The following is a 27,252-nucleotide window of genomic DNA, read 5'->3' as shown; positions in this document are numbered from 1 at the left end:
AATTTTTAAAATTCTCCCTCTTCATCGCCACCCATTAAAATTTTTTTAATCTCTCGCTTCCTTCATGCCACCATTAAAAATTTTTTAATCCTCTCCCCGCCCTCTTTCAATCGCCACCATTAAAATTTTTAAATCTCCGCTCTTCATCGGCCACCATTAAATTTTTAATCTCTCGCTCTTCATCCCACCATTAAAATTTTTTAATCTTCCCTCTCTTCATCGCCAACCATTAAAATTTTTAATCTCTCCTCTTCATCGCCAACCATTAAAATTTTTAAATCTCTCGCTTTCTCGCCAACCCATTTAAAATTTTTAATCTCCCTCTCTTCATCGCCACCATTAAAATTTTTTAATCTCTCGTCTTCATCGTCCATCCATTAAAAATTTTCAACATATCTCTCTCTTCATCGCCCACATTAAAAATTTTTGTAAGCTTTCTAGATTATTAATCGCCAGCCATTAAAATTTTTAAATTCTCGCTTTCATCGCCCACCATTAAAATTTTTAAAATCTTTCCGCCTTCCATCGGCACCCATTAAAAAAGTTTTAATCTCCTAGTCTTCATTCGCCACCATTGAAAAAATTTTTAATCTCCATATCTTCATCGCCACCCATTAAAATTTTTAAGCTCTCGCTTCTTCAATCGGCCACCATTAAAAATTTTTAATCTCTCGCTCGTTCATCGCCACCATTTAAAAATTTTTGTTTAAATCTCCCTCTTCTTCATCGCCACCATTTAAAAATTTTTAAATCTCTAGCTCTTCATCGCCACCATTAAAAATTTTTAAAAGTCCTCTCGCTCTTCATCGCCCACCATTTAAAATTTTTAATCTCTCTCTTCATCGCCACCATTAAAATTTTTAATCTCTCGCCTCATCGCCCACCATTAAAAATTTTTAATCTCTCGCCTCTTCCCTTCATCGGCCAACCATTAAAATTTTTAATCTCTCGCTCTTCATCGCCACCATTAAAATTTTTAATCTCTCGCTCTTCATCGCCACCATTAAAATTTTTAATCTCTCGCTCTTCATCTCCACCATTAAAATTTTTAATCTCCCTCTCTTCATCGCCACCATTAAAATTTTTAATCTCTCGCTCTTCATCGCCACCATTAAAATTTTTAATCTCTCGCTCTTCATCGCCACCATTAAAATTTTTAATCTCCCTCCTTGATCGCCACCATTTAAAATTTTTAAATCTCTCGCTCTTCATCGCCACCCATTAAAATTTTTTAATCTCTCGCTCTTCTCGCCGAATTAAAATTTTTAATCTCCCTCTCTTCATCATCATCATTAAAATTTTCAATATCTCTCTCTCTTCTTCTTCACCATTAAAATTTTTAATATCTCTCTCTCTTCTTCGTCACCATTAAAATTTTTAATATCTCTCTCTTCATCGTCACCATTAAAATTTTTAATATCTCTCTCTTCATCGTCACCATTAAAATTTTTAATATCTCTCTTCTTCATCGTCACCATTAAAATTTTTAATATCTCTCTTCTTCGTCACCATTAAAATTTTTAATATCTCTCTCTTCATCGTCACCATTAAAATTTTTAATATCTCTCTTCTTCGTCACCATTAAAATTTTTAATATCTCTCTCTTCATCGTCACCATTAAAATTTTTAATATCTCTCTCTCTTCTTCGTCACCATTAAAATTTTTAATATCTCTCTCTCTTCTTCGTCACCATTAAAATTTCTAATCTCCCGCTCATCATCGTCACCATTAAATTTTTCAATATCTCTCTCTCTTCTTCGTCATCATTAAAATTTTTAATCTCCCTCTCTTCATCGTCACCATTGAAATTTTTTATCCTTTTCTCTTCATCGTTACTATTAAAATTTTGTATCGCTCTTATTTCATCTTGTTACAATCAAATAACTTGAAATTCACGTAGGATCCATAAAAACAAGATTAACAAAGAAATCTATCCAACTATTTTCCGGCATTCATATCAGTACTAGGGCAAGAAGATATCTATATGGTAGGTACACACAGGTGGGAACAGCAGTTGTGAGTTCTTTATTTCAAAATTTTCAGTAAGTTCTAAATTACGTACGTTTTGCTGTTTATATATGACTGTCTCTTGCAAAGGATCAGTATGGCTCAGTCTCGGGATTAAAAGACTTCATTCGTTATTCGTGGAGACTGTAATGCAAAGCACAGTGCGTGGCTAAATTCAAATTCCACAGATCAACATGATTGGACTGCTCTTGATTTATATGCATCCTCCGATTTTGTCCAGCTAATTGAGGAACCCACGCATTTTTCTAGTAAGATTAGAATTCATATTCTACAGATGTTCCAGCTATTTCGAGTCCAAAGTCTGTAAATACGTAGGCACTTCTGATCATTGCGCTAATGAGATGGACATATCTGTCTGTCAGTATATCCCTAATGCCCCCATTGGAGAAAAAGGTCTGGCTGAAATTTAGAGCTGATTGGGACCGCATTATTGAGGCTTGCCAGGCGCTTAATATTTCAGATGCTATATTAGATCCTGATCCCAAGACGTAGTTAAATAAAATGTTGATGGCTGTTTTAATAATGTATGTCCATAGAAAGGTCCATCAAATTCAGGACAAATGACCAGCCGTGGTTTGATGATACATATAGACAAATAAACCAAAATCAACACATGGAGGCGAAATCATTCAAATGGAAATGTAGTCGAGTCTCACCGTACCGCGAATAGAACTCACCATGCAGCCGAGAGAAATTACAATAATCCCTTGAACCCCGTAGGGGGGTAGCGCCGTCTGTGCACTTCACGTGGTGCACTGTAGGCATTACTTAAGGTTCTTTGCAACATTCCTTCGACCCCTGGCTGCAATCTCTCTCACTTGTTTTACTGTGCCTCCATTTATATTCTCCCTCTTCCATCTGACTTTCCGCCCTCCCTAAAAATTTTTCATAATGTAACTGTAAGGTTTTCCTCCTGTTAGACCTTTAAAACCATTAAAACCTTTTCAGCGTTCCAACGCTGAATCACCTCATAGGTCCCAGCGTTTGCCCTATGACCTAAATTTTTTATAATTCCTTGAAGGTGAAACTTGAAGGGATTATTCAGCTTGATCTGGGGTGGACCAAATGGGCATCATCTATCTTTGGGAAGGTTCGCCTTCCATGGCACCACTACCAAGAGATGATGGTAGATTGGTTACTGGCCTTAAGGAAAAGCTGGGTTGCTTCATCGAGCTTTTGAAGCTAAGCTGAAGATGTCCCTCTCCCTGATACTTGTCAGCCTGATCCCATTCTTACAAAATTTGCATTTCGCTTTATGGGTGTTAAGAAAATTCTGATTATCTTGATAACTGGAATGGAGGAGATCCCGACGATTTCTTCCTTTTGTTTAAAAAATTTTTTTTAGTGTGTTGCCTTCTAAGTAGATTCTTTAGATTTTTATGTCGACTTAAATATCTTTGCGGAGGAGCGCAAGCTTGGTGATGTAGTGCCTGTTGCAAAGAATGGTATATCTGCAGACTAAAGTAACTGCAGGCCAATTTGTATACTCCCAAGAAAACCTTGACAGGGGCTTTGAGTGCAGAAAAATTCAAAGAGATTTTAGGGCGGCTTTCGATTTAGTACATCATAAGGTACTTAGTTATAGACTTAGAATCCTGGCCTGGGTGGATATGTTTTAGGATAACTTCAAGAGTTCCTAACGGGCAGCGGCGAGTTGTAATAGATGGGATCTATAGTGAACCAAGATTTAGTGTGTCCGGAGTTCCACAGGGTTGTGTTCTTGGTCCGCTATTATTTTCAGTTTATACAAGCGATAGGGCTTATCAATTGATTTTTTTTTTCTTTTAGTAAGTGAGATCTCTTCCGTCTGTATTTCCCTTAACCTTCTCGTATTTGCTAATAACCGTCTTAGTCTCTAGAAACTTGAATTTGAAGGCCAATTGCCTTGGCGGGCTTGTTCCATTTGAATAGGGTTCATCTTCTGAATAATATCATTAAAATAGTTGGATTATGGACTGTAATTGGCATGCTGATCCTGTGATACAAGACATCCATGGTCATCTTGGGTATATTTTATGGCTGGTGGGTGAGAGCTCACTGTATTATCTGCTTGCAGTGACTGTCTTTTAAGTGCATGGCGTTGGTTAAATAAATAATGGCATATTCATGAATCATCTTTTTGAATGGAAAACCACTAGGGTACAATTTCAGTTAATACTATGAACTGAATCTATATTATGTATACTTTTCACTAGTTTTACTGCCCATTTATACACGAATATGAAGACAGACTTCCTCCTATACATATATTTCAGGACATTTTCACACTCCACGAACAATAAGGAGACTTCTGCCTATACAAAGTACCATTGCAGTCTTATAATGAATCTTATGTTGGCTAGAAATACGAGCACGGTTGCAAGACTAGATAAAATCAGAGATGGAGATTTTCGTAAATATATAAGATTCGGATCACAGCTTTAGGTGGAAAGAGCCCCTGTATATGTACAATAAGAAAATTCTAGATTCTAACAACATCAATCATAACAGGCGGGTACTTGATATTATGGATGTTATTATCATCAGACATATTCTAAAGCAAATGAGTCAGCAAACCGGCCCACCCACCACACTGCTCCAATATATCACAGACGCACGGAAAATACGGTCAAATCAGGCAGCGCTTTGACTTCCTTTTATTACAGATTCAGAGACAATTACTGTCCATGATTGGAACTAAAATAATTACTAGCCACCCCTCCCCTTAATATCAATATCTTTTTGACTACAGATTAGGACTGAGTTAACGAACAAAATAAGGCTGTTGCTTGTAATTTTTTTTTTATCGTTGACCCTCTTGTTTGTGTGTGTGTGTATTTGTTAGTTAGTAAGAGACACACAGAGAGAGAGAGAGAGAGAGAGAGAGAGAGAGAGAGAGAGAGAGAGAGAGAGAGACGCAATTCGCTCTATGTTGTCATTCTCCCAGACCCATTGTTTGGATAACCTGTGAATATAATGAGCTGGAATATTCATTTGCATATAATTGGCTACGGTCACGCTTTTGATGCTTTCGCTTTTCGCTGTCATTCATGCTAGTTTCCTTCGGAAGAAGTTTACATAATATTATTGCTGCAGATTCTGCTATTTGAGGTTTAGTCGTATTTTTTTTTTTTATTCTAATACTGTTTTTTTTTCGCAATTTCACATAATTTTGCCAGTTTTATTTTTTTTTCACAGAACATTGGTCAGAGGAATAAAGGAAAAGTTAATCATTCTGGAATTTTACTTTTTTTTTCGTTATGCAGAGGAGAAAAGGGAAATCTAACCAAATGAATTGGTTGATGCGTGACGGAGAGAGTTTAAAGGTTGATTAACGTTACTGTATCAATACGAAGTGAATTTATACATAAGGCCCGATGGGACTGGCCACCTACACGCTTGATCTAACCAATACTAAGTAAAAAGTAAGAGAGAGAGAGAGAGAGGAGAGAGAGAGAGAGAGAGAGAGAGAGAGAGACGAGAGAAGAGAGAGAGAGAGAGAGGGCGGGGGAAGGAAGACTGCCATACTTTCAAACGAAATAAAACGTCCACCGCATTTTGTAGTTTACGATGCAAATATAACGTGCTGATGTGGCATGTAATCAGAAAAAACGATTGGTAAAAAGAACATTAATAATTTGATTCATTTGTGTAAGCTGGTGTTGCTAGGGCTATAGTCATTGAAGCGCATATGAAGAGAAGGTCGGCTATTAATATAGTTCTAATTCTAGAACCAAATGAATTCTTGCAAGTTAAAAACAAGTCCTGGAATATGTAGCAGACAATCTATTGCTGGCTAGAAAATTGTCTCTCCTATTTCTGGACGTATATATATATATATATATATTATTATATTATAATATATAATAATTGATATATATCTATATATATATATATATAAATATATATATCATATATATATATATATATATACTATATATATATATATATATGTGTGTGTGTGTGTGTTTGTGTGTATATTTTAGCTCTTCTGTAAAATAGTTCACCCAGTAGTTGCGTGTGAGAGAAACCGAGACAATTCAATATTTCAATTCTGTGGTTATTAACTACAATACAAACTGTGAAACAGTGAGGGAAGTCGTGGAAGTATTTATCAGTCTCTCTCTCTCTCTCTCTCTCTCTCTCTCTCTCTCTCCTCTCTCTCTCTCTCAGAATGCTATGAAAAGAAACCGAATGGCTTCCCATAAAATTGTATAAGATTTAAAACACAAATGAAAACTGACAGAATTCATACGGTTTAAAATGCAAATGAAAACAGAGAGAGTTCATTAGATTTAAAATACCAATGAAATCATGTCAACAGGGCTATGGCGGTGTAGAATGAATAATACCTTAGTGGGTTTTATATCACGAATACAGTCTTACTGATGGCACTTGATATAACTAATAGTGAATTATTTGCTTATTTTTTTATAATACTCTATTACTTGTATTAGTGTTATTTACATCACATTTTATAACAACGAATGAATATTCACAATGTTTCGTGTAACCAATACCTTTTACAAAGAATGAATATTCGCAAGGTTTTATATAATGATTACTCTTCACGGCGCATCATACAAAGATTGATATATTCACAAGGTCTTAAGTAAATAATACTCTTTACGACGCATTATATAACGAATAATGATTTATTAACATAGCTTTATCCAACGAATAAGGATTTTTTTACACCATTACTCTTTTTCTCTATGCAGCTCTGTACGCCTTTATGTATAGTATACCCATGTAGTGGCTACATCATTGCTTGTTTCCCCAATACAACTCGTTACGCCTTTGGTTGTTTTGTCAATATAACTGGCTACATCATTGCTTTTCTCCATGCAGTTGGGTACATCATTGTTTGTTTTCTCAAAGGAACTGGCTGAATCATTTCTTGTTTTCTCAAAGGAACTGGCTGAATCATTTCTTGTTTTCTCAAAGGAACCGGCCACATCATTGCTTGGTTTCTCCATCCAACTGGCTGAATCATTGCTTTGTTTTCTCCATCCAATTAGCTAAATCAATGCCGATTTTCCCCATGAAACTGGCCGTATCATTGTTTGTTTACTCCATACAGTTGGTTGCATACTACTGCTTACTTTCACCATTCAACTTGTTACATCATTGCTGGATCTCTCCATTTAACTGTTTCCATAATTTATTGGTTTCCCCTTGTAACTGGCTATTAGTAACATAGCACGCTTCCTTCACACATCTAACTACCTTGCTTGTTTCTTCAATACATTTAGGTGTACCACTGTCAGTTTTCTCAGTTCAACTGCTCATATCATTACTGGTTTTCTCCATTTAACTGTTTATATAATTACTAGCATTTTAGTGTTTCCAAGCAATAGTTTCATTCGTTACCTGTGCAATTTGTTAAACCGGTGCTTGTTTTCTCTCTGCAAATGGCTCTGTGCAATTGATAACATCATTGCTAACTTTCTCTGTGCACAGCGCTACATCACTGCCTGTTTTTCCCATGCTTCCCATGCTGGTTAAAAATTGCTAGTTTTCCATATTAAACTGCATATGTCAGTGCTTGTTTCCACCATGTCCTAGTTTAAATCGTTGCTTGCTTTCTCCAGCCTACTGATTATATAATTGCTATTTGTCTTGCATATTTTTTCCCTTACAACTGACTAAATATATCTAGCTTTCTTTACGCACGTGCATGTTTGATTTTCTTAACCAACTAATTAAATTAGTGCCAAGCTTTCTCTATGCAATTGCTTATATAATTAACCTTTTTCCTAAACCGTTTCCATGCACCATACTATAGATTTCTTTTTTGCGTACGCAGCAATATCATTGCTTGGGTTCCTCTCTGAGCAAATCCAGTTCAGCACGTTTTTTTTGAGTGGATTTTAGGTAGTTTCATAATGTGACTTACAGCTCCTGCAGCTTTGTATTAGAGTCAAGACTTTGTACCGTTAGCATCAAGTTCATTTCCCCCGCGTGCAACCATAAAACAATTTGGAACTAAATTCTTTCCACTGTGATTAGGTACTTCTCGGAACTTGAAATCGAATTTAATGCTAAATCTATCCAAGGAGTACACAACCATTTTCATTACAACATATTCCTGGTCCCGTGCCACCCGTAGGTAACGCGTAAAATCCAGTTCTTTGCTTGTTTGCTTTTCCGTAAACAAATATCACCATTGGGAGACTTTGTTTTTCTGTAAGCAAATATAACCAAGTAGATTACCCTCCCACTGGTAGGTTGGAAATTGGAAAGGAAAGTGCAACAAGTTTTATTTATTACCCTAAAGTTGAATTTGAATGTTGTATTGTAATTGTGTTCCCGAGTAAATTCCCATTTGTATTCTGAACATTTTTCCATCCGAATGGTCATCATAACCTATTTCATTTTTTTAGCAAGTCCTGTTCGGGAATGACCCAAACCAGAGTCGAAATGTAATCTTGATGAAAATCAAAGTCATCATAAGCTACATGTTCATTATAAGGATATCAGTCCATACTAGCATAAGAGAATTTCCATGATGCAATAACGGCCCCATTCTGCAGCGTTTCCCTCTTTCCCGAGAGCAGGTACGAGAGAGGCGGGAAGCGGAGAAGACCCCAGTTGCTCGAGGTGAGCGGGGCTGGCAGCGGTGACGTCACAGACTCGTCCTCCGTAAGCGATGACGTCAGCATCGGAGCCGGAGGGGGTCAGGGGGAGGACCGGCGGAACGGAGGCAGGCGCAAGAGACCGTCCTCCTCGGCGAGGGAGAGGAACCTCCGTCGGCTGGAGAGCAACGAGAGGGAGCGCATGAGGATGCATTCGCTCAACGACGCCTTCCAGGTACTAACTGTTGCAGACTCTGGTGATCTCCCTGCCTGCCCTTGTATTCATTGATTTGTTTATATGCTTATCTGGTGTTGCAAAGGCCGTGGTTGTTGACTCCGGAGATTTTTTTTTTTTTTTAGATTAAAAAACACATTGGACGATACAGTAGAAAGATCACACAGTATTCCTAGGCTTGCATGTAAGGAGTCCAAGTTATGATATATATATATATATATATATATATATATATATATATATATATATATATATATATATATACAGAGATAGAGAGAGAGAGAGAGAGAGAGAGAGAGAGAGAGAGAGAGAGAGAGATTGTGATTGTTATAAGTGTAATTTCTTCATGTGTACGTGAGAGAGAGAGAGAGTTACGTAACATCTTCGAATAACAACTGAAACGTACGATCGTTCGGACGATCCTAAAAAGAAACCGCAGTAGCATAAAGCAACACAGCATTTTTAAACTGACTATTTCTTCCGTCCGTCTAGACTCTGATGTGATATAGAGCAGATCGACGAGATGAGCATAAGTTGGAAAACTGTTCAACTTGCAGCATGAAAGATCTTGGTCAGCCATTTAACAATGTTTACAACGATCCTTAGTCGAGTTAGTTTCAGTTAAACCGACCTCTTGCCAGCAAGTAATTATCAGAAAACGCGTAACTTTGATATCTTGCTTAGCCAACATCATTTTGACGTTTTTTTGCAGCATATATTTACAAGCGAAAATGGACATTCCCTGCCCTATAGCATTTTTTTCTGCAAACTCTGCGGACTCATGATTACTATAGGAGCGCTTGTAAACACACACTCTATTGGTATTTTGAATAGTATTTGTTATAATATTCTTGGATGTAGCTATTTGATGGATGTCTTAGTTCAAGAACGATCGGGTAATTTACTTAAAACTATAAACAGCTATCACAGGAAACTATTATTAATTCATTGTACTACAGAGGGAGGAAAATCTTTTGAGAAAATGGGGATGAGAATATCTACTTAAGATTTGAAACAGTTTACAGTAAAATGCACTTCATACACAAAAATACTAAGCAAAAATATATGTCTTACTCAGTAACAGTCCAGATACAGGTTAAGCGTTACCAGTAAGCATTAAGACACTTTCTTCCTAGATTATAAACAGATTTAATGGAAGATGGTGATAGAAGACCATATGAAGCGGGAATACAGAATGACGGAGGAAATTCTAACCCGGTGAAGCTACGGGAATGATAATAGCCATCGAATAAAGCTACCTTCGGGTGGTCGATTTCCGGAGTACTGGCGAGCGGTGGGGTTATATTGAGTGTTGCGAATCTGCCTAAGTGGATGAGGCCCTCTAAAGCTTTGAAACAGGATATTACGTGTCTCTGTATCCGAGGCGAGGACTTCACACCAATCGTTGGAACTTCAAAAGTTCAACTTGGTGCAAATGTATTTTTGCTGAGCAGCTGACAAGAGTCTCATTTAACATTTTATTGGTTTTATCGCAATTGTCTTTTGATATTTATCATAAGTTTTTCTTTGGTATTTCTCTTGTACGGTTCATTTTTCATTTCTGTATATTTTTCCCTTTCAGTGACCTTGGCATTGCAGCATTCTGCTTACCCATTTAGAAACTACAAGTCCAGGGTTACCAGTATCAGATAAACTAATTCCCCTATGAAGGTCGCGGAAAAATCTTATTGTTTTGCTCACTAGAAACTCGTTGAGTAGTATAGCAGCAATATCTCTGGGAAGAGGCAGACTGGTAGTAGTCAGAGAAATTATTCCTCAAAATGTGAAAATATTTTGTATGAGAGGTTCGAAAGAACGAAAAGTCTATACACTTCATGTTTCCTACAATGAGGATACAGATTCAAGAAACCTTAAAAAAAGTGTTGTATTACTCATTTAGCACATACAGCCTCAGCCTTTGATGAATGTTTCGTGAGAAATTTTTAACTGACCACAGAAGGCATCTCTAAATAATACGTGGTTAGTAAAACCTTTACGAGATTAGAGGCTATGATGTTCAAGAGGGGAAAGGCTAGGATCGAGGGTCCTAATATTTTCCAAGTCTATCGGGAAATGAGCTCATATGCCAAGAGGGCAATTTGTCGAGAGGCTAGCATTGCCAGCCGCTTGCTGAAAGTAGAGGTGAAACACTGTAATATAAATTCTCTTGTGGGTTGCTCGAAGGAGCAGTAGCCCAAGTTGACACAAGGCTAGCTTAATTTAGCAAGACCAAGTACGTTCATTTATCTCCATTCTTTTCATCACAAACTATTAGCTATTTATATTAATGAATAACTATTATAGACGGTTTTTACATTTCCTATAAATGTGTATATAAATTGATAAGAGAACCGAACAGATTCCCGAAAGCTTTCCTTAAAGTTTTAAATGTAAATATATGTACATTTACATAAATGATGATTTGTTTCTCCAATGTGTGTATGTGCATAATTTTGAAATTTTGAGTTAACTCAAAACAACGGTAGGATTTCGTGAGTACGGATTCGATTTTATACTTCATTGTTTTCCTGGATTGAAGGAAGGATACACATCAAATGAATCGGGAAATGAACTATAACTACGGAATCGCCCGACGAGACTACAAAAGATGTGTGACACATTTGCCTTCGACAGGAGTGTGTGAGTCATTTATAATATCAATAAGGGCGCACATCATTATGTATATATGTGCCAAACATTTATCCATATACGAAATACTTGCATGTAAAGAAAAAAAACAAGTTGAGCTGGTAACCTTCTTCCCGTATAAACCCGAGACTAACTGATGTCTTCCCATTTTTCTTTCGGGTAAGACAAAAACAAGTATTGAAGTAAAGGTGGGATGGGGATGGGGGTAGGTGGGGTGGAAGACAGCTATAACTGGTAGAATTAATAGTTGTTCTTCCCAAGGTACAATTCTCATAAATCTAACCCTTATCGACTATTGCACCAGAGGCGTCAATATCCGATAGTCGATAACCAAGACATATGTATTACAACAGGGGGACTCCTTATTACCACTGCCTTAGTCTCTCTCTCTCTCTCTCTCTCTCTCTCTCTCTCTCTCTCTCTCTCTCTCTCTCTGTCCGTCTGAATTCAGTCTTAAATGGAATGGTATATAAGACATTCAGTACGTGGCTTCTTGACTATTTAAGGTATTTCAGGTCTCTCTCTCTCTCTCTCTCTCTCTCTCTCTCTCTCTCTCTCTCTCTCTCTCTGACACGCCCACAAGCTGCATAGCTTATCATATCTGTCTTCGTTTGAACTTTGGGTTGGATGGATATTTAACTCAATGCAATTACATTTTTTCGCCCATTCATTATGAGACCAAATTCTTGGTCCTTAGTTTTCTTAATAATAATCTATTATTATTATTATTATTAAACGTTTTCCTCGATTTCAGAATTATGCCTGATGGGTATCATTAATTAACTTCTAAATGCAAATATTTCACTCGCGCCTAATAAACAAAATTCATTATTAATATGAAAAAGGACACTCTTTCAAGCACGTAGAGTTGAATGTAATGGCTCCATTCGCTGCATTCAATTTTTATAGTTTTTCCAATTGCTTTCGCTCTGTTACTGCATGCTGCCAGGAGGTCGCGCATATTTGTTATTTTATCTTGAATGAAGGGATGAAAATTCGATGATGGTAATTCTCTTAATAGTACAAGAATATAATGAACCAAGTTGTAAAATTACTTCGAGGTTATTACTTCGAGGTTGACGAAGACGTCGTCAGCCAGTAATTGAAATGGGGTATGGATCGACCGTAGGGTTATTCTCTCCTTCAGGGTGTGTGTGTGTGTGTGTGTGGCGCCATGACATCCAACTCTTCTTATCATCATTAACACTACTACCAATGACTTGGGTTAACTAAATACCATGAATTCAAGAACGTATGTTTTTTCGTTTACACGAGAGAGAGAGGAATTAGTAGTTTTATGAAACTAACTATGATGTGACTAACTAGAATATCCCCTTGCCTGAAATAGAAATCTTTCTTTAAAATACTAGTAACAATGTAGTTTAACTTCCCCAGCAAATGACAGATTTGTCAAGTCATTGAATTACCTCTGCATACCTGAGAGAGAGAGAGAGAGAGAGAGAGAGAGAGAGAGAGAGAGAGAGAGAGAGAGAGAGAGAGAGAGAATATGTATGCTTACGTGTATGTGTTTTTTTACTTAGTCATTCACATTATTATAGTATAGTTTATCGTGCTTCATATAAAGACGAAGATGAACCAAGATATCATGTTTAAAAAGATTCCAACCTTTCCCCGCTTCATTTTATTTATTCAGTACAACAGAACTTAGTTATATTTACACGGCGAATTTTTATACAATTTTCAAAATTCAAAATCTCAATCTCCAAATTATAAAAATATGCAAAATCAAACTAGATGATTTTTTAATAACTGCGCTTTCCCTCCCACATCAGTTCGAAAAGAGAACGTGTCTAGTGAAGTAAATTGCCGATACTATCTACCCCCCAGAAGCTCATATTAAAATTCATATGAAAATTACTCGCTTATTTCCAGAACCCGGTAAAACGGACTTGTGTAGACTAATAAAAAATATTCTTTTAAAAGTTCTCTTTAGATGAAAGAATATAATTCTTGCGCCTCGGGGTTTCGAAATATCTGAATAGACTAGTTTTGAACTTCAGATCAAATTGGACTTAAGTATATTAATTGACAGAATGTCATCGTTATGAGATACTAAAGAAGATGATCAATAACACTGTTGACGAGGACCTTTTGATGTTGATTACAAAATACAATTCAATTCAGGTGACTAAACGGAAATATTTATACAAAAAAAATTCTTACCATAATCAGCTGCTGAATGTCTTTATACATCCCAGTGAAGAGATACGTAAAAGATGGGGATTTATAATTCTATGTAATTTATAACACTACTCTTAGAAAGTTTACCGAATAAGGCCGCTTGATGCTGAAATGTATTGGTAAGTCACTGTTACTCGTCTGTTGGGTTAGTCCCATAGAAATTAAGTCTATTGGGTTGGATACACTAGATAGATCACGACCGATCGAGACAATGAAGATATAAACAACACGGAAATTATACTGTAAAATGTAATTTTTAAGACTATTTTCATGAGCACGTATATCCATACGTGTGTGTGTGTGTGTGTGTGTGTGAGAGAGAGAGAGAGAGAGAGAGAGAGAGAGAGAGAGAGAGAGAGAGTAATTTCTTCATGTGTACGCATATCCGTACAAGAGAAAGAGAGAGAGATGTGATGGTTATGAATAATTTATTCATGTGAATGTATATCCATACGAGAGAGAGAGAGAGAGAGAGAGAGAGAGAGAGAGAGACATGGCATGTCTAGTCATGTCCATCTCCAATAAAACAGGAAATTTCAAGTGCAGCGGCCTCGCCATCCTGTTCGACTTCTGTTTGACTTCTGTCTTGTATAAAAGTCACTCCCAGTAACTTGCATGAAAGGCGCCGGTGACGAAGCTGTCACACAATTAAACTCACGTGATTCGGACGAGAGCCAGACACACGCATATACAGATACCAAGACAAACAAAGTGGAGAAATTTCTCAACATATTTTTACATCAGTATTTCCTTTGGACATTTTCTAGTTGTGGATCTCTTAACTGAAATATAACAATAGCTGGTAAACAAATCAAAAACAATCTGACAGTTATAGTTCGAACGTCCAACGAGAAGCAACATCTGTATTCAGTATTATTATGCTACAAGACACGACCACTGACAATTGTACCTCTATAATATTGCCTTTGTAGTTAACGAGGAAACCAGGAGACGAGGCAGATGAGAACCAGCAGTTACAGTACAAATGAAGATTTAGTGTTGAGGGTGGAGGAACGAAGAGCAGAGGAAGCTAAGGATTTACAAGATGATGAAACCAACCACAAATTTGTAATGTCCTCAGTCTTACGACCATCATAACTTGAAAAGTATTTTCTTTTAAAAGTCAAGGTTCCTCGCCTCAACAAATACCGCGATTATAGCATCCATGGAAATTCACATCCCATTCCTAATACACAGACACGGTCATCATACGTACATATATAGTACCGTATGTCTACGTAGAAAACTTTTGTTTTCAAGAATTGTTCTTAAGAAATATTCCGAAGGCATTCGCCACCTAATTCCTAGGGGGAATATTTTTCCCCTTATGCCACTCTCTCTACATTCACTTAGCGTGAGCAGAATGAGAGAGAGAGAGAGAGAGAGTGTGTGAGAGAGAGAGAGAGAGTGTGTCAGAAATACCACTCTCTACATTCACCTAGCGTGAGTAGAATGAGAAAGAGAGATAGATAGATCAGAAATACATTTTGTTTCGTACAGCTTTTTGTATATTCGTTCAATCTATCCGCCCTTGTAATTCATAGTGCACACTAAATTTTTTTAATCTGTAATAATGCAGTGTTGTCACAACTAATGTGGCAATCTTCAAATATGATTTGGTCACGTGAAAAGAATGGAGGATGATAGGTTGGTGAAAAGAATGTATGATTTGGAAGTTTCAGATGGAAGAGGACTCGGGATTCGTTGGATAAATTACGTAAATAGGAACTTGTTGAATAAATGGCATAAACAGGAATTTGTTGAATAAATGACGTAAACAGGAATTTGTTGAATAAAAGGCATAAACAGGAATTTGTTGAATAAATGACGTAAACAGGAATTTGTTGAATAAAAGGCATAAACAGGAATTTGATCGGATACATGGCACAAACAGGAATTTCTTGAATAGATGGCATAAACAGGAATTTGTTGAATAAATGACAAACAAGAATTTGTTGGATAAATGACATAAACAGGAATTTATTGAATAAATGGCATAAACAGGAATTTATTGAATAAACGGTGTAAACAAGAATTTGTAGAACAAATGGCGTAAAACAGTAATTTGTTGGATAAATGGCATAAACAGGAATGTGTTCGGATAAATGGCATAAACAGGAATGTGTTGAATAAATGGCATAAACGGGGATGAGTTGAATAAAATGGCGTAAAAAGAATTTTTTTAAATGGCGTAAACAGGAATTTGTTGGATAAAAAGGCATAAACTGGAATTTGTTGAAAAACGGTGTAAACTGAAATTTCTTGAATACATGGCATAAACATGAATTCCTTGAATACATGGCATAAACAGGAATTTGTTGGATAAATGGCATAAACAGGAATTTGCTGAATACATGGCATAAACAGGAATTTGTTGAGGGTAAATGGTGTAAACAGGAATTTGCTGAATACATGACGTCAACAGGAATTTGTTGAGGTTAAATGGCGTAAACAGGAATTTGCTGAATACATGACGTCAACAGGAATTTGTTGGGTAAATGGCGTAAACAGGAATTTCTTGAGTACATGGCATAAATAGGAATTTATTGAGCGTAAATAGGAATTTGTTGGGTAAGTGGCGTAAACAGGAATTTGCTGAATACATGGCATAAACAGGAATTTGTTGAGGGTAAATGGTGTAAACAGGAATTTGCTGAATACATGACGTCAACAGGAATTTGTTGAGGGTAAATGGCGTAAACAGGAATTTGCTGAATACATGACGTCAACAGGAATTTGTTGAGGGTAAATGGCGTAAACAGGAATTTGCTGAATACATGACGTCAACAGGAATTTGTTGAGGGTAAATGGCGTAAACAGGAATTTGCTGAATACATGACGTCAACAGGAATTTGTTGGGTAAATGGCGTAAACAGGAATTTCTTGAGTACATGGCATAAATAGGAATTTATTGAGCGTAAATAGGAATTTGTTGGGTAAGTGGCGTAAACAGGAATTTGCTGAATACATGGCATAAACAGGAATTTGTTGAGGGTAAATGGCGTAAAAAGGAATTAGTTGGGTAAGTGGTGTAAACAGGAATTAGTTGGGTAAATGGCTTAAACAGGAATTTGTTGAATACATGGCATAAACAGGAATTTGTTGAGGGTAAATGGCGTAAAAAGGAATTTGTTGGGTAAGTGGTGTAAACAGGAATTAGTTGGGTAAATGGCGTAAACAGGAATTTGTTGGATAAATGACATTAACAGGAATTTGTTGGATAAATGGCATAAACAGGAATTTGTTGGGTAAATGGCATAAAAAGGAATTTGTTGGATAAATGGCATAAACAGGAATTTGTTGGATAAATTATATAAACAGGAATTTGTTGGGGTAAATGGCATAATCAGGAATTTGTCGAAAACATGGCATAAACAGGAATTTGTTGGGGTAAATGGCATAAACAGGAATTTGTTGGGGTAAATGGCATAAACAGGAATTTGTTGGATAAATGGCATGCATAGGAATTTGTTGAATACATGAAACCAACAGGAATTTGTTGAATACATGACACCAACAGGAATTTGTTGAATACATGACATCAACAGGAATTAGTTGGATAAATGGTGCAAACAGGAATTTGTTGAATACATGACAGCAACAGGAATTTGTTGAATAAATGACATCAACAGGAATTAGTTGGATAAATGGCACAAATAGGAATTTTTTGAATACATGGCATCTATAGGAATTAGTTGGATGAATGGCGCAAACAGGAATTTTTTGCATACATGGCGTTAACAGGAATTTGTTGACTACATGGCATCTATAGGAATCAGTTGGATAAATGACGTCAACAGGAATTTGTTGAATAAATGACGTCAACAGGAATTTGTTGAATAAATGGCTTAAACAGGAATTTGTTGAATAAATGGCTAAAACAGCAATTTGCTGGATAAATGGTGCAAACAGGAATTTGTTGGGGGAAATGGGGTAAACAGGAATTTATTGGGTAAATGGCGTAAACAGAATTTGTTGGGGGAATGGTGCAAACAGGAATTTGTTGGGTAAATGGCGTAAAAAGGAATTTGTTGGATAAATGGCATAAACAGGAATTTGTTGGATAATGGCATAATCAGGAATTTGTTGGATATATGGCGTAAACAAGAATTTGTTGGGTAAATGGGGTAAACAGGAATTTTTTGGGTAAATGGCATAAACAGGAATATGTTGAATAAATGGCTTAAACAGGAATTTGTTGGATAAATGGCGTAAACAGGAATTTGTTGGGTAAATGGCGTAAACAGGAATTTGTTGGGTAAATGGCGTAAACAGGAATTTGTTGGGTAATTGGCGTAAACAGACATTTTGGGGGGGGAAATGGCGTAAACAGGAATTTGTTGGGTAAATGGCATTGAACAGAATTTGTTGGGGGGAATGGTGCAAACAGGAATTTGTTGGGAAATGGCGTAAACAGGAATTTGTTGGATAAAAGGCGTAAACAGGAATGTGTTGGATAAATGGCATATACAGGAATTTGTTGGATAAATGGCATATACAGGAATTTGTTGGATAAATGGGGCAAACAGGAATTTGTTGGATAAATGGCATATACAGGAATTTGTTGGATAAATGGCGTAAACATGAATTTGTTGGATAAATGGGGCAAACAGGAATTTGTTGGATAAATGGCATATACAGGAATTTGTTGGATAAATGGCATATACAGGAATTTGTTGGATAAATGGCGCAAACAGGAATTTGTTGGGTAAATGGCGTAAACAGGAATTTGTTGGGTAAATGGCGTAAACAGGAATTTGTTGGGTAAATGGCATAAACAGGAATTTGTGGGGGAAATGGCGTAAACAGGAATTTGTTGGGTAAATGGAGTAAACAGGAATTTGTTGGGGGGAATGGCGCAAACAGGAATTTGTTGGTAAATGGCGTAAACAGGAATTTGTTGGATAAATGGCGTAAACAGGAATGTGTTGAATAAATGGCTTAAATAGGAATTTGTTGGATAAATGGCGTAAACAGGAATTTGTTGGATAAATGGCGTAAACAGGAATTTGTTGGGTAAATGGCGTAAACAGGAATTTGTTGGGTAAATGGCGTAAACAGGAATTTGTGGGGGAAATGGCGTAAACAGGAATTTGTTGGGTAAATGGAGTAAACAGGAATTTGTTGGGGGGAATGGCGCAAACAGGAATTTGTTGGGTAAATGGCGTAAACAGGAATTTGTTGGATAAGTGGCTTAAACAGGAATTTGTTGAATAAATGGCTTAAACAGGAATTTGTTGAATAAATGGCTTAAACAGGAATTTGTTTTATAAATGGCACAAACAGGAATTTGTTGGATAAATGGCGTAAACAGGAATTTGTTGTGTAAAGGGCATAAACAGGAATTTGTTGGGTAAATGGCGTAAACAGGAATTTGTTGGGGGAGGGAAATGGTGGAAACAGGAATTTGTGGGGGGGGCGGAATGGCATAAACAGGAATTTGTTGGATAAATGGCGCAAACAGGGATTTGTTGGGTTGGGGAAATGGCGTAAACAGGAATTTGTTGGGTAAATAGCGTAAACAGGAATTGTGGGGGGAAATAGCGTAAACAGGAATTTTTTGGATAAATGGCGCAAACAGGAATTTGAACAATAAATGGCTTAAACAGGAATTTGTGAGGGGGGGGAAATGGCATAACCAGGAATTTGTTGGGTAAATGGCGTAAACAGGAATTTGTTGGGGGGGAATGGCGTAAACAGGAATTTTTGGGATAAATGGTGTAAACAGGAATTTGTTGGGGGGGAATGGCGTAAACAGGAATTTTTGGGATAAATGGTGTAAACAGGAATTTGTTGGGGGGAAATGGCGTAAACAGGAATTTGTTGAGGGGGAAATGGCGTAAACAGGAATTTGTTGGGTAAATAGCATAAACAGGAATTTGTGTGGGGGGGAAATGGCGTAAACAGGGAATTTGTTGAATACATGGCATAGTGGATACATGGCCTCAACAGGAATTTGTTGAATAAATGGAGTAAACAGGAAATTGTTGAATAAATGGCGTAAACAGGAATTTGTTGAATAAATGGCGTAAACAGGAATTTGTTGAATAAATGGCGTAAACAATGCACTATGGAGAATTGGCAGTCATACACAGGAAGCATAAGATTGTGTGCAAGGTAAAGATGAATAGGTCAGCTTGTGTAGAAAAATGCGACTTACTGTTGGTGAGGCTCCTGTGTAGATGGATGAAGCGGCTTGTGGAAGTATAACCGTGGATTCATCCACCATTCAACTGTTCAAAGTATCTATCGTATTTAGCCGACATTTTAGGTTAAAGATAATTTGATTTTGATGTGTATATATATATATATATATATATATATATATATATATATATTATATTGTGTATATATATGTGTGTACGTTTAGTTATAATCCCGTATTTCGAAAATGCGAGTGACCGAGCAATAAGACTTAACACGTGAAAGAGGTTAATCGCATGAGAGAGACGAAGACGAGAGGGGAAGTCCTGAAAAGAGAGAGAGAGAGAGAGAGAGCGAGAGAGAGAGAGAGAGAGAGAGAGAGAGAGAGAGAGAGAGAGAGAGAGAGAGAGAGAAAGTTGGGTTTACCAGTTGACCTAATCTGTATTTATTTATTCATGAACATTCTAGGGTTTTTGATGAATGTGTCGAGAGCCAAAGCCAGAAAACGAGGTCGTTTGCAAATGCCATCTCCGACACATGTTTTGAGAGAGAGAGAGAGTTCAACATGGAGATCTAATTTTGATAAGGATAAACGACTGAAGATGGAAGGTTCAAATTGAATAAAGTAAATTCAAGAAGGATAGAAAATAGAGCGACCTAGAGTAGAGAATTATGGACGTAAAGGGGATGAGAGAAGGTTTAAGATGACCATTTTGACTGGGATGAACAACAGAGGGCAAAACGTTTTAAAAATGAAAGGATCAAGGGTAAGATTCAAGAGACATTGAGAATGGAATGAATGTGGGTGCTGTTGAAACAGAGTATGGAAGGTTAAAGGTGTAGAGAGAGAGAGAGAGAGAGAGAGAGCGATGAGAGAGAGAGAGAGAGAGAGAGAGAGAGAGATATTAGGCTGGTAAAGGAAGGATGATTATTAATGGAGGCGGGAGGACGCAGACAGAAGTGTATTTCGCTTACCATCCCATTCTCTGAATATGAACGACAGACCGTAATTGATTTACCCGTAAGCTTCTCCTCTAAAACCTCATAGACGATGGCCGGGATCGTTTGATCCTTCGATATATTAGAAAAGTTCTTGTTGGCTGTTAAATCAGATTTTTTTTTTTTTTTTTTTTTGCATTCTGTAATTAGCACGTCATTTTTGTTAAGGTTTATGTACATGGATGTATGTAGGCACGTATTTATGTATATATACACCAACTTGATTTCTCAATTGCTTTCCAAAATTTTGTTTCTCTACACTTTCCTCTTCCATATTTTAGACAGAGCTCCCACTTCTCTCTTTCACTGCTTCTGTCATTCGCTTTTCTTCTCTCAAATTCGCCCATATTATCTATTCCCAAATGCCTGCACAAGATATATTCTTCATCGCTTGCCGCACACCAAACTTTCTCCTCCTGCATCTCCGACCATTTCACAGACTTCTGCCACCGGTTTATCCATTGGAATATTAATAACAAAAGAAACTAACATGCACACATGCTTATCTGACATCCACCTGCATAATACCACCAAAATGTTCCGACTGAAGATTTGCTCTCATCAAGAAAAGTTCAAATTACTCTGAATTAATGACTTGTTCCTTGTCATAAGCTGTGCTGTTGACACGTTTTCCCTTATCTCTGAAACTTCTCATACATTTACTTTTTAATCATTAAAGCTTTACAGTGTTGAATCATAATAGTTACGTATTCATTGCCAATGATAGCTAACTGTCATAATCAAGGCGTCCAGGAGCTGAGCATCCATTAGACTAGAGTAACCTCGGCAGTCTCTCTCTCTCTCTCTCTCTCTCTCTCTCTCTCTCTCTCTCTCTCTCTCTCTCTCTCTCTCGGCTTTCATTTCATAATCCTGTCAGTTGCTTACGAAATAAAGGTAGCATCTAATAGCTAAAAGAAAAAAAGTGTGAATTATCTGCCAGATAACTTGCATAAGACTGCCTCAGCAGGGTTTACAGAGCCACTGCAGAACTTAAAACATAAAACCTTTGTTAAACCTGCGAAAACAATTCTTCTAAAATGATACTGTCACGGCAACTCCACAACCATTTTGAGGACCCATCTTCACACATTACGTAGACTCGCGCCTATTTGGCACAATAAACATCGTTGTATTTAAGAAAAATGCGCTAACTGAATCTAAGAATCAGTTTGATGTTGGCCATATGGTTATTAGGATGACCTTAATCAGTCACTTAAATTTATCAACCTAACTGCTATAGGTAAAGAAACCTACCAAACCAGCGCCAAGTACTATCTTGTACTAATCGGAAAAATTTTCACGTGCTCAAGTCCATACAACTAACTATCAAAAATCAGAGTAAAAACCTTGACAAATTACAGAACTGTGACTTGGCTTCAGAGTATATATGAATACTTCCTATTCCTAACCTTTGTCTTGTTAAATACCATCGTCCACACTATCTGAAGAGTTTAGTGGATGTTGCTGTACAGATTCTACAAAGGAGACCACTTGACTACCAAAGCAAGAGTTTTGAACTACTTCCGTCACATCATCAAAGACCTCCGTAAATTCACATCTATACAATTTGCTGCATCACTTATTTCAAAAGGATAAAATCTACAGAAAAGTTAATGGACCTGTCACTGCAGAATTGGGAAGTAGTTTTTAGTTGTGTTCCAACTTACTTTTTTCTCTTTTACGAGTTATGGAACTTGACCTTTTATTAACCTTGTTACCGAGTTCAGGGATTCTCCTGTTACCTTTCAGGCGGCCATCTAACATACCAGTGCCACTTTATTCCTCAGAAAATACCCTTTTATTTATATTTGTTGCCGTTGCCAAGACAAAGAAAACAGCATATCTCCATAAAACATCAAAATGCCCCTCTACCGTAGCACGAATCATTTTTTTTTTCTTCTTTTTTTTTTACATCTCTCTGAAGTAAAATGCTCGAGAAAAAATATATTCGTCCTTTACTCGTGGAAATATCTCCCTCAGTCCTATATCCATTTACCCAAAGCCAAAAGGTCAAAACTTCCCGTAGGTCTTCCAGATTCATTGCAAATCATATCACTTCCGGCTCTTGAAAATATCATGTCGCCAGCACTGGATAATGGGCGGAGTCTGAATTTCCTTGCACGCGTCACACTGTCACCTACGTCAACCCCCATCCATCCACCCCCTTGCCTTCCCCAGTCTGCCTTTTGTAAACTTTGAAATCTTAGTCTGTCCGCTTCCTTAAGCATAAAAGAATTGAGAGTCAGGGTAGTCCAGATCGTCTTTCAGATGGACTTGTATATATCTTTTGAGTACTTCTGAGAAATGGGTTGCGTATTCCCACTATGCCGGCTTCTTCGCAGAAGTTTCTTATAAACTTTCTTCAACCCGGTTCTTTTAGTCGGAGCGTTCGTTTCTAGGCTGTTTAACTGATGTCGATAAGTGATGCACACACACACACACACACACACACACTATATATATATATATTATATATGTATATATATATATATATATATATATATATTATATATATATATATATATATATATATATATATATATATTATTATATATATATATCATATATATATATATATAGATAGATAGATAGATAGATAGATAGATAGATAGATAGAAGATAGATAATAGATAGATAGATAGATAGATAGATAGATAGGAGAAGAGAGAAGAGAGAGAGAGAGAGAGAGAGAGAGAGAGAGAGAGAGAGAGAACATACATAGTACATATAAATTTCTGACTCACATTGGGACAGAACCTTCCTACCCCCCCACAAGTTGGACCGCACAGGTTAGAAAAGAAGATTAAACCTAAGCGAATTTTATCAAACCTTCCGACCCGCCGGTATGTTAGGCGGCAGACTGCTCGGAAAAAACCTCAGGTACGGGTGAACAACTTCTTCTATGACTTGTGCGGGTCAATTGGTAACGCCCTGGCATCTCATTTGAAAGACCGGAGTGCTGTCCGGATGCGATTCAAAAATGTTTCTGTGAAACACGCGCTCATGTGTTCATTTCCCACACACACACACACACACACACACACACACACATACACACACAAATCACTATGTAAACCATTACAACTGTACAGCCCCTTTCATACTCTGGAGTGCCAAACCGTGGAAGAAACTCTTGTGCATAAAAATGGCACGTCGCTGGCCGCTTTATACCCTACAAAGAAAGTTTATTGGTAATGTCGAAACCCCTACGCTCAGTCGTCATTCATATCCGTCTTCTATACAATCTTGCACTTCCTTGATGTCAAGACTCCTTATTTCGAATACCATTCACAGAGTGTAAGTATTCCTTTCCTCCCCTTTCCCATTACATTCGAATTAATACACTTTTTTCCCCAACGTACCGTTCTCCACTTTCACATGACCAAAAATCTCAAAACACACCGAGCCATCGTTTCATCGTGCGAACATTTTTACCACTTCTACGTTGCTCACATTTCTCACACTTTCTTATACCACATGCAAACATTCTGTCTCAAAGCCTTTTCAATCTTTTTTTTCTTTAATTGCATTCAACATCCACGTTTTACGTCGTTGAAGGACAGATTATTTAACAATCCTTCATACAGTCCAACCTGCGCTTCCAAAGGCTTTTAGCTCTCTCTCTCTCTCTCTCTCTCTCTCTCTCTCTCTCTCTCTCTCTCTCTCTCTCTCTTGCGAGTTGCCTCTTCTATTATCTTGCCATTATCTGTTATAATTGATTTCGGGTGGCTATATGAGTCAACCTCTTCCATTATCCATATTAAAACTTATCTGCTCCATTTCCCCATCTGTTATTTGAAGAGTCACTGAAACTCTTTAATATGCAGTTTCTCTTCGTTATTCCTTATTCCCCTTGTATTGTCTGCAAATCACCTATTTCATATTGAAACGCCACATCTAGAAAGATATCTGACCGCCATGAAGATAATAATAGTTTGTCTCAGACCCACTTTATACACTAAACCAGTCGCGATCCCCCTCTTTATAGTCATCATAAAAAGTTATAATCAATCGTACTATCTTATCTATATCAGACATTCTCAGAGCCCTCCATACTGCCCCTCTTTCAGTTCTATCACAAGGCTTTTATAGGTCTTGTGTGCTATATAAAAATTTTTTTAATTTTCAAATTTACTCATAACTGTTTTATAATTGACACCTAGTATTAGCGTCCCACCTCGGTGGTCGCGGGTTCGATTCTCGGCCATTCCATTGAGGAGTGAGACATGTGTATTTCTGGTGATAGAAGTTCACTCTCGACGTGGTTCGGAAGTCACGTGAAGCCGTTGGTCCCGTTGCTGAATAACCACTGGTTCCATGCAACGTAAAAGCACCATACAAACAAAAACAAACAACATAATTGACACCTAGGCCCACACTGTCTTCCTTGTCTAAACTTGCTGTCCTCCCTTATTAATCATGTCTAACTTTTTCAGTGAAACTGCTGACATTTATGTTTGACCCAATAAAGCTTTCACTTGTCTTAGTCACCTTTCACCTGTATACAATGGAACAATTATCCCTCTCGCCCATTCCTTTGGAACCTTTCCCACATCCAGATATACCTTACACACCCTGATCAACCTTTCAATCAAACTTTAACCACCTTGGCTCATCATCTCGCTTGTAATCCATCTCTTATTCCATCGAACCAGGATTTCATTCATTTTAGTCAACATTTCTCTATAATGCAATTGCTATTTGCATATTTTACTCAATCTTTTTCTCTGAATCTACTTCCTTATTCTCCCTAATATTCTTGTTCACGTTCTCCCTTTGTTTTGATTACTTTCCTCCCTTCTCTCACATTCTTTGGAACTTATCCATCCAAATGTACTACATCATCTCATTTGTCATGCAGTCGCTACTCAATCTCGTTTGCTTTTACCAAACTTTTTATTTCTTCATCCCAACTATTCCTTTGCACAACTCCTGTACCCGCCAATATTCCCAGCTGTTCGTATAACCCAAACATATCATTTTCCTAGTCCTTTGGTATTTACACCTCCAATTCTTTAACCCTAACACTTATTTCACCCATGTTCTCTTTATTTTCTCCTCTCACTTCGTTTTCCTCAGCCTCGCGTGTTTATTACATATGTAACCACATTTCCACCCCTTCCTCTCAAATGTCAACTTATAGCTAATAGCTATTTTAACCATAGCTTCTCCTAATGATCGAATTTAACAGTAGACATTCTTCTTTTCACTATTGCATCCATCAACTTACTCCATGAATAAATCAACAACAAGTATTCGCGAAATCGAGCCCCTTCCGAACATCTCCAAATAACACTGCATTCTATTTTGATCCAAGATCCTCAAACCGGATAAGTTTGGTAAGCATCAGTAGCTAAATTCTGTGGGAAACTTTCCCAGTGACGAATGATCTTACTTGCTAAATGGAAATTTCCTAAAGACTATTGACTTGTAAAGCAAGCTGTCACAGAACAGAAGGTCTGTGTTAAAAAAAGAGAAATCAGAAGTCAATATATGCTCTTAATAACTAACGAAACTATATCTATATATATATATAATATATATATATATATTTATATATATATATATATATATCATATATAAGTCATATCACATTTCCGTGATTCATATACATATATCGAGCTACAATGTCCTTTAATATCTAATTCGCTCTACCTCGGAATTAATATATTTTCATATATGCTTAACCGAAGGGGAATTTTTTCTCGATAATAGATTTGCCTGGACCAGGGCGCGAACCTATGGATCCTTTCAAACCCAGGAACGTCAGTGAAGCTTTATCTACTACACCACCGCGAGAGGCTAGTAGATAAAGCTTCACTGACGTTCCTGGGTTTGAAAGGATCCATAGGTTCGCGCCCTGGTCCAGGCAAATCTATTATCGAGAAAAAATTCCCCTTCGGTTAAGCATATATGAAAATATATTAATTCCGAGGTAGAGCGAATTAGATATTAAAGGACATTGTAGCTCGATATATATAGATATATATATGGCTGTGAAATATATTTTGTTAAACTGAATTCCATCTATTAAAAGGAGCTCATAAAAAGGTCAAAATGTAGAGTGAATATTTCAGAGACCAAGCTGTCTCTTTCTCTGAAGAGAGAGACACTTTGGTCTCTGAAATATAGTATCTACTTTTTTTTAATAAAAACAGGAAGTGTAGTAGTTTATCCTATAATGGTCTGTTTCTTAATAATTACCGTTGCTGAGAAAAAGGAGTCTCATTTAACCCAAAATATTCTAAAATGCAAAGATCCAGGTAAACCGCTGGTACCCAGGTATGAGGAAAGTATAAAACCAAAACATCAAACTAGAACGTGTGCATTTAGGAGTCATTCCTCGATAGGAAGTCATCCAAAGGCGTTTTCTCTCTGCATCAAACCCATTTTGTTTACTCATGTGGAAAGAATATTTGGAAGATGGATAACAAGAT

The 27,252-nt window shown here is 37.1% G+C and overlaps 1 protein-coding gene across 1 annotated transcript in view; it reads left to right on the top strand.

Annotated features, from left to right (window-relative positions):
* Nucleotides 1-27,252, top strand: part of LOC135203831 (class A basic helix-loop-helix protein 15-like) — a 462,350-nt gene that overhangs the window by 396,246 nt on the left and 38,852 nt on the right. The window contains exon 3 of the mRNA XM_064233800.1: nt 8,569-8,821. Coding sequence (XP_064089870.1) covers nt 8,569-8,821 — 253 coding nt within the window. The remainder of the gene's footprint in view (nt 1-8,568; nt 8,822-27,252) is intronic.

The sequence above is a fragment of the Macrobrachium nipponense genome, chromosome 44 (assembly GCF_015104395.2).
Source record: "Macrobrachium nipponense isolate FS-2020 chromosome 44, ASM1510439v2, whole genome shotgun sequence".
NCBI classification, from domain to species: Eukaryota; Metazoa; Arthropoda; class Malacostraca; order Decapoda; family Palaemonidae; genus Macrobrachium; species Macrobrachium nipponense.
Note: the sequence above shows the minus strand (reverse complement) of the source record. Positions and strands in the feature narration are given on the sequence as shown.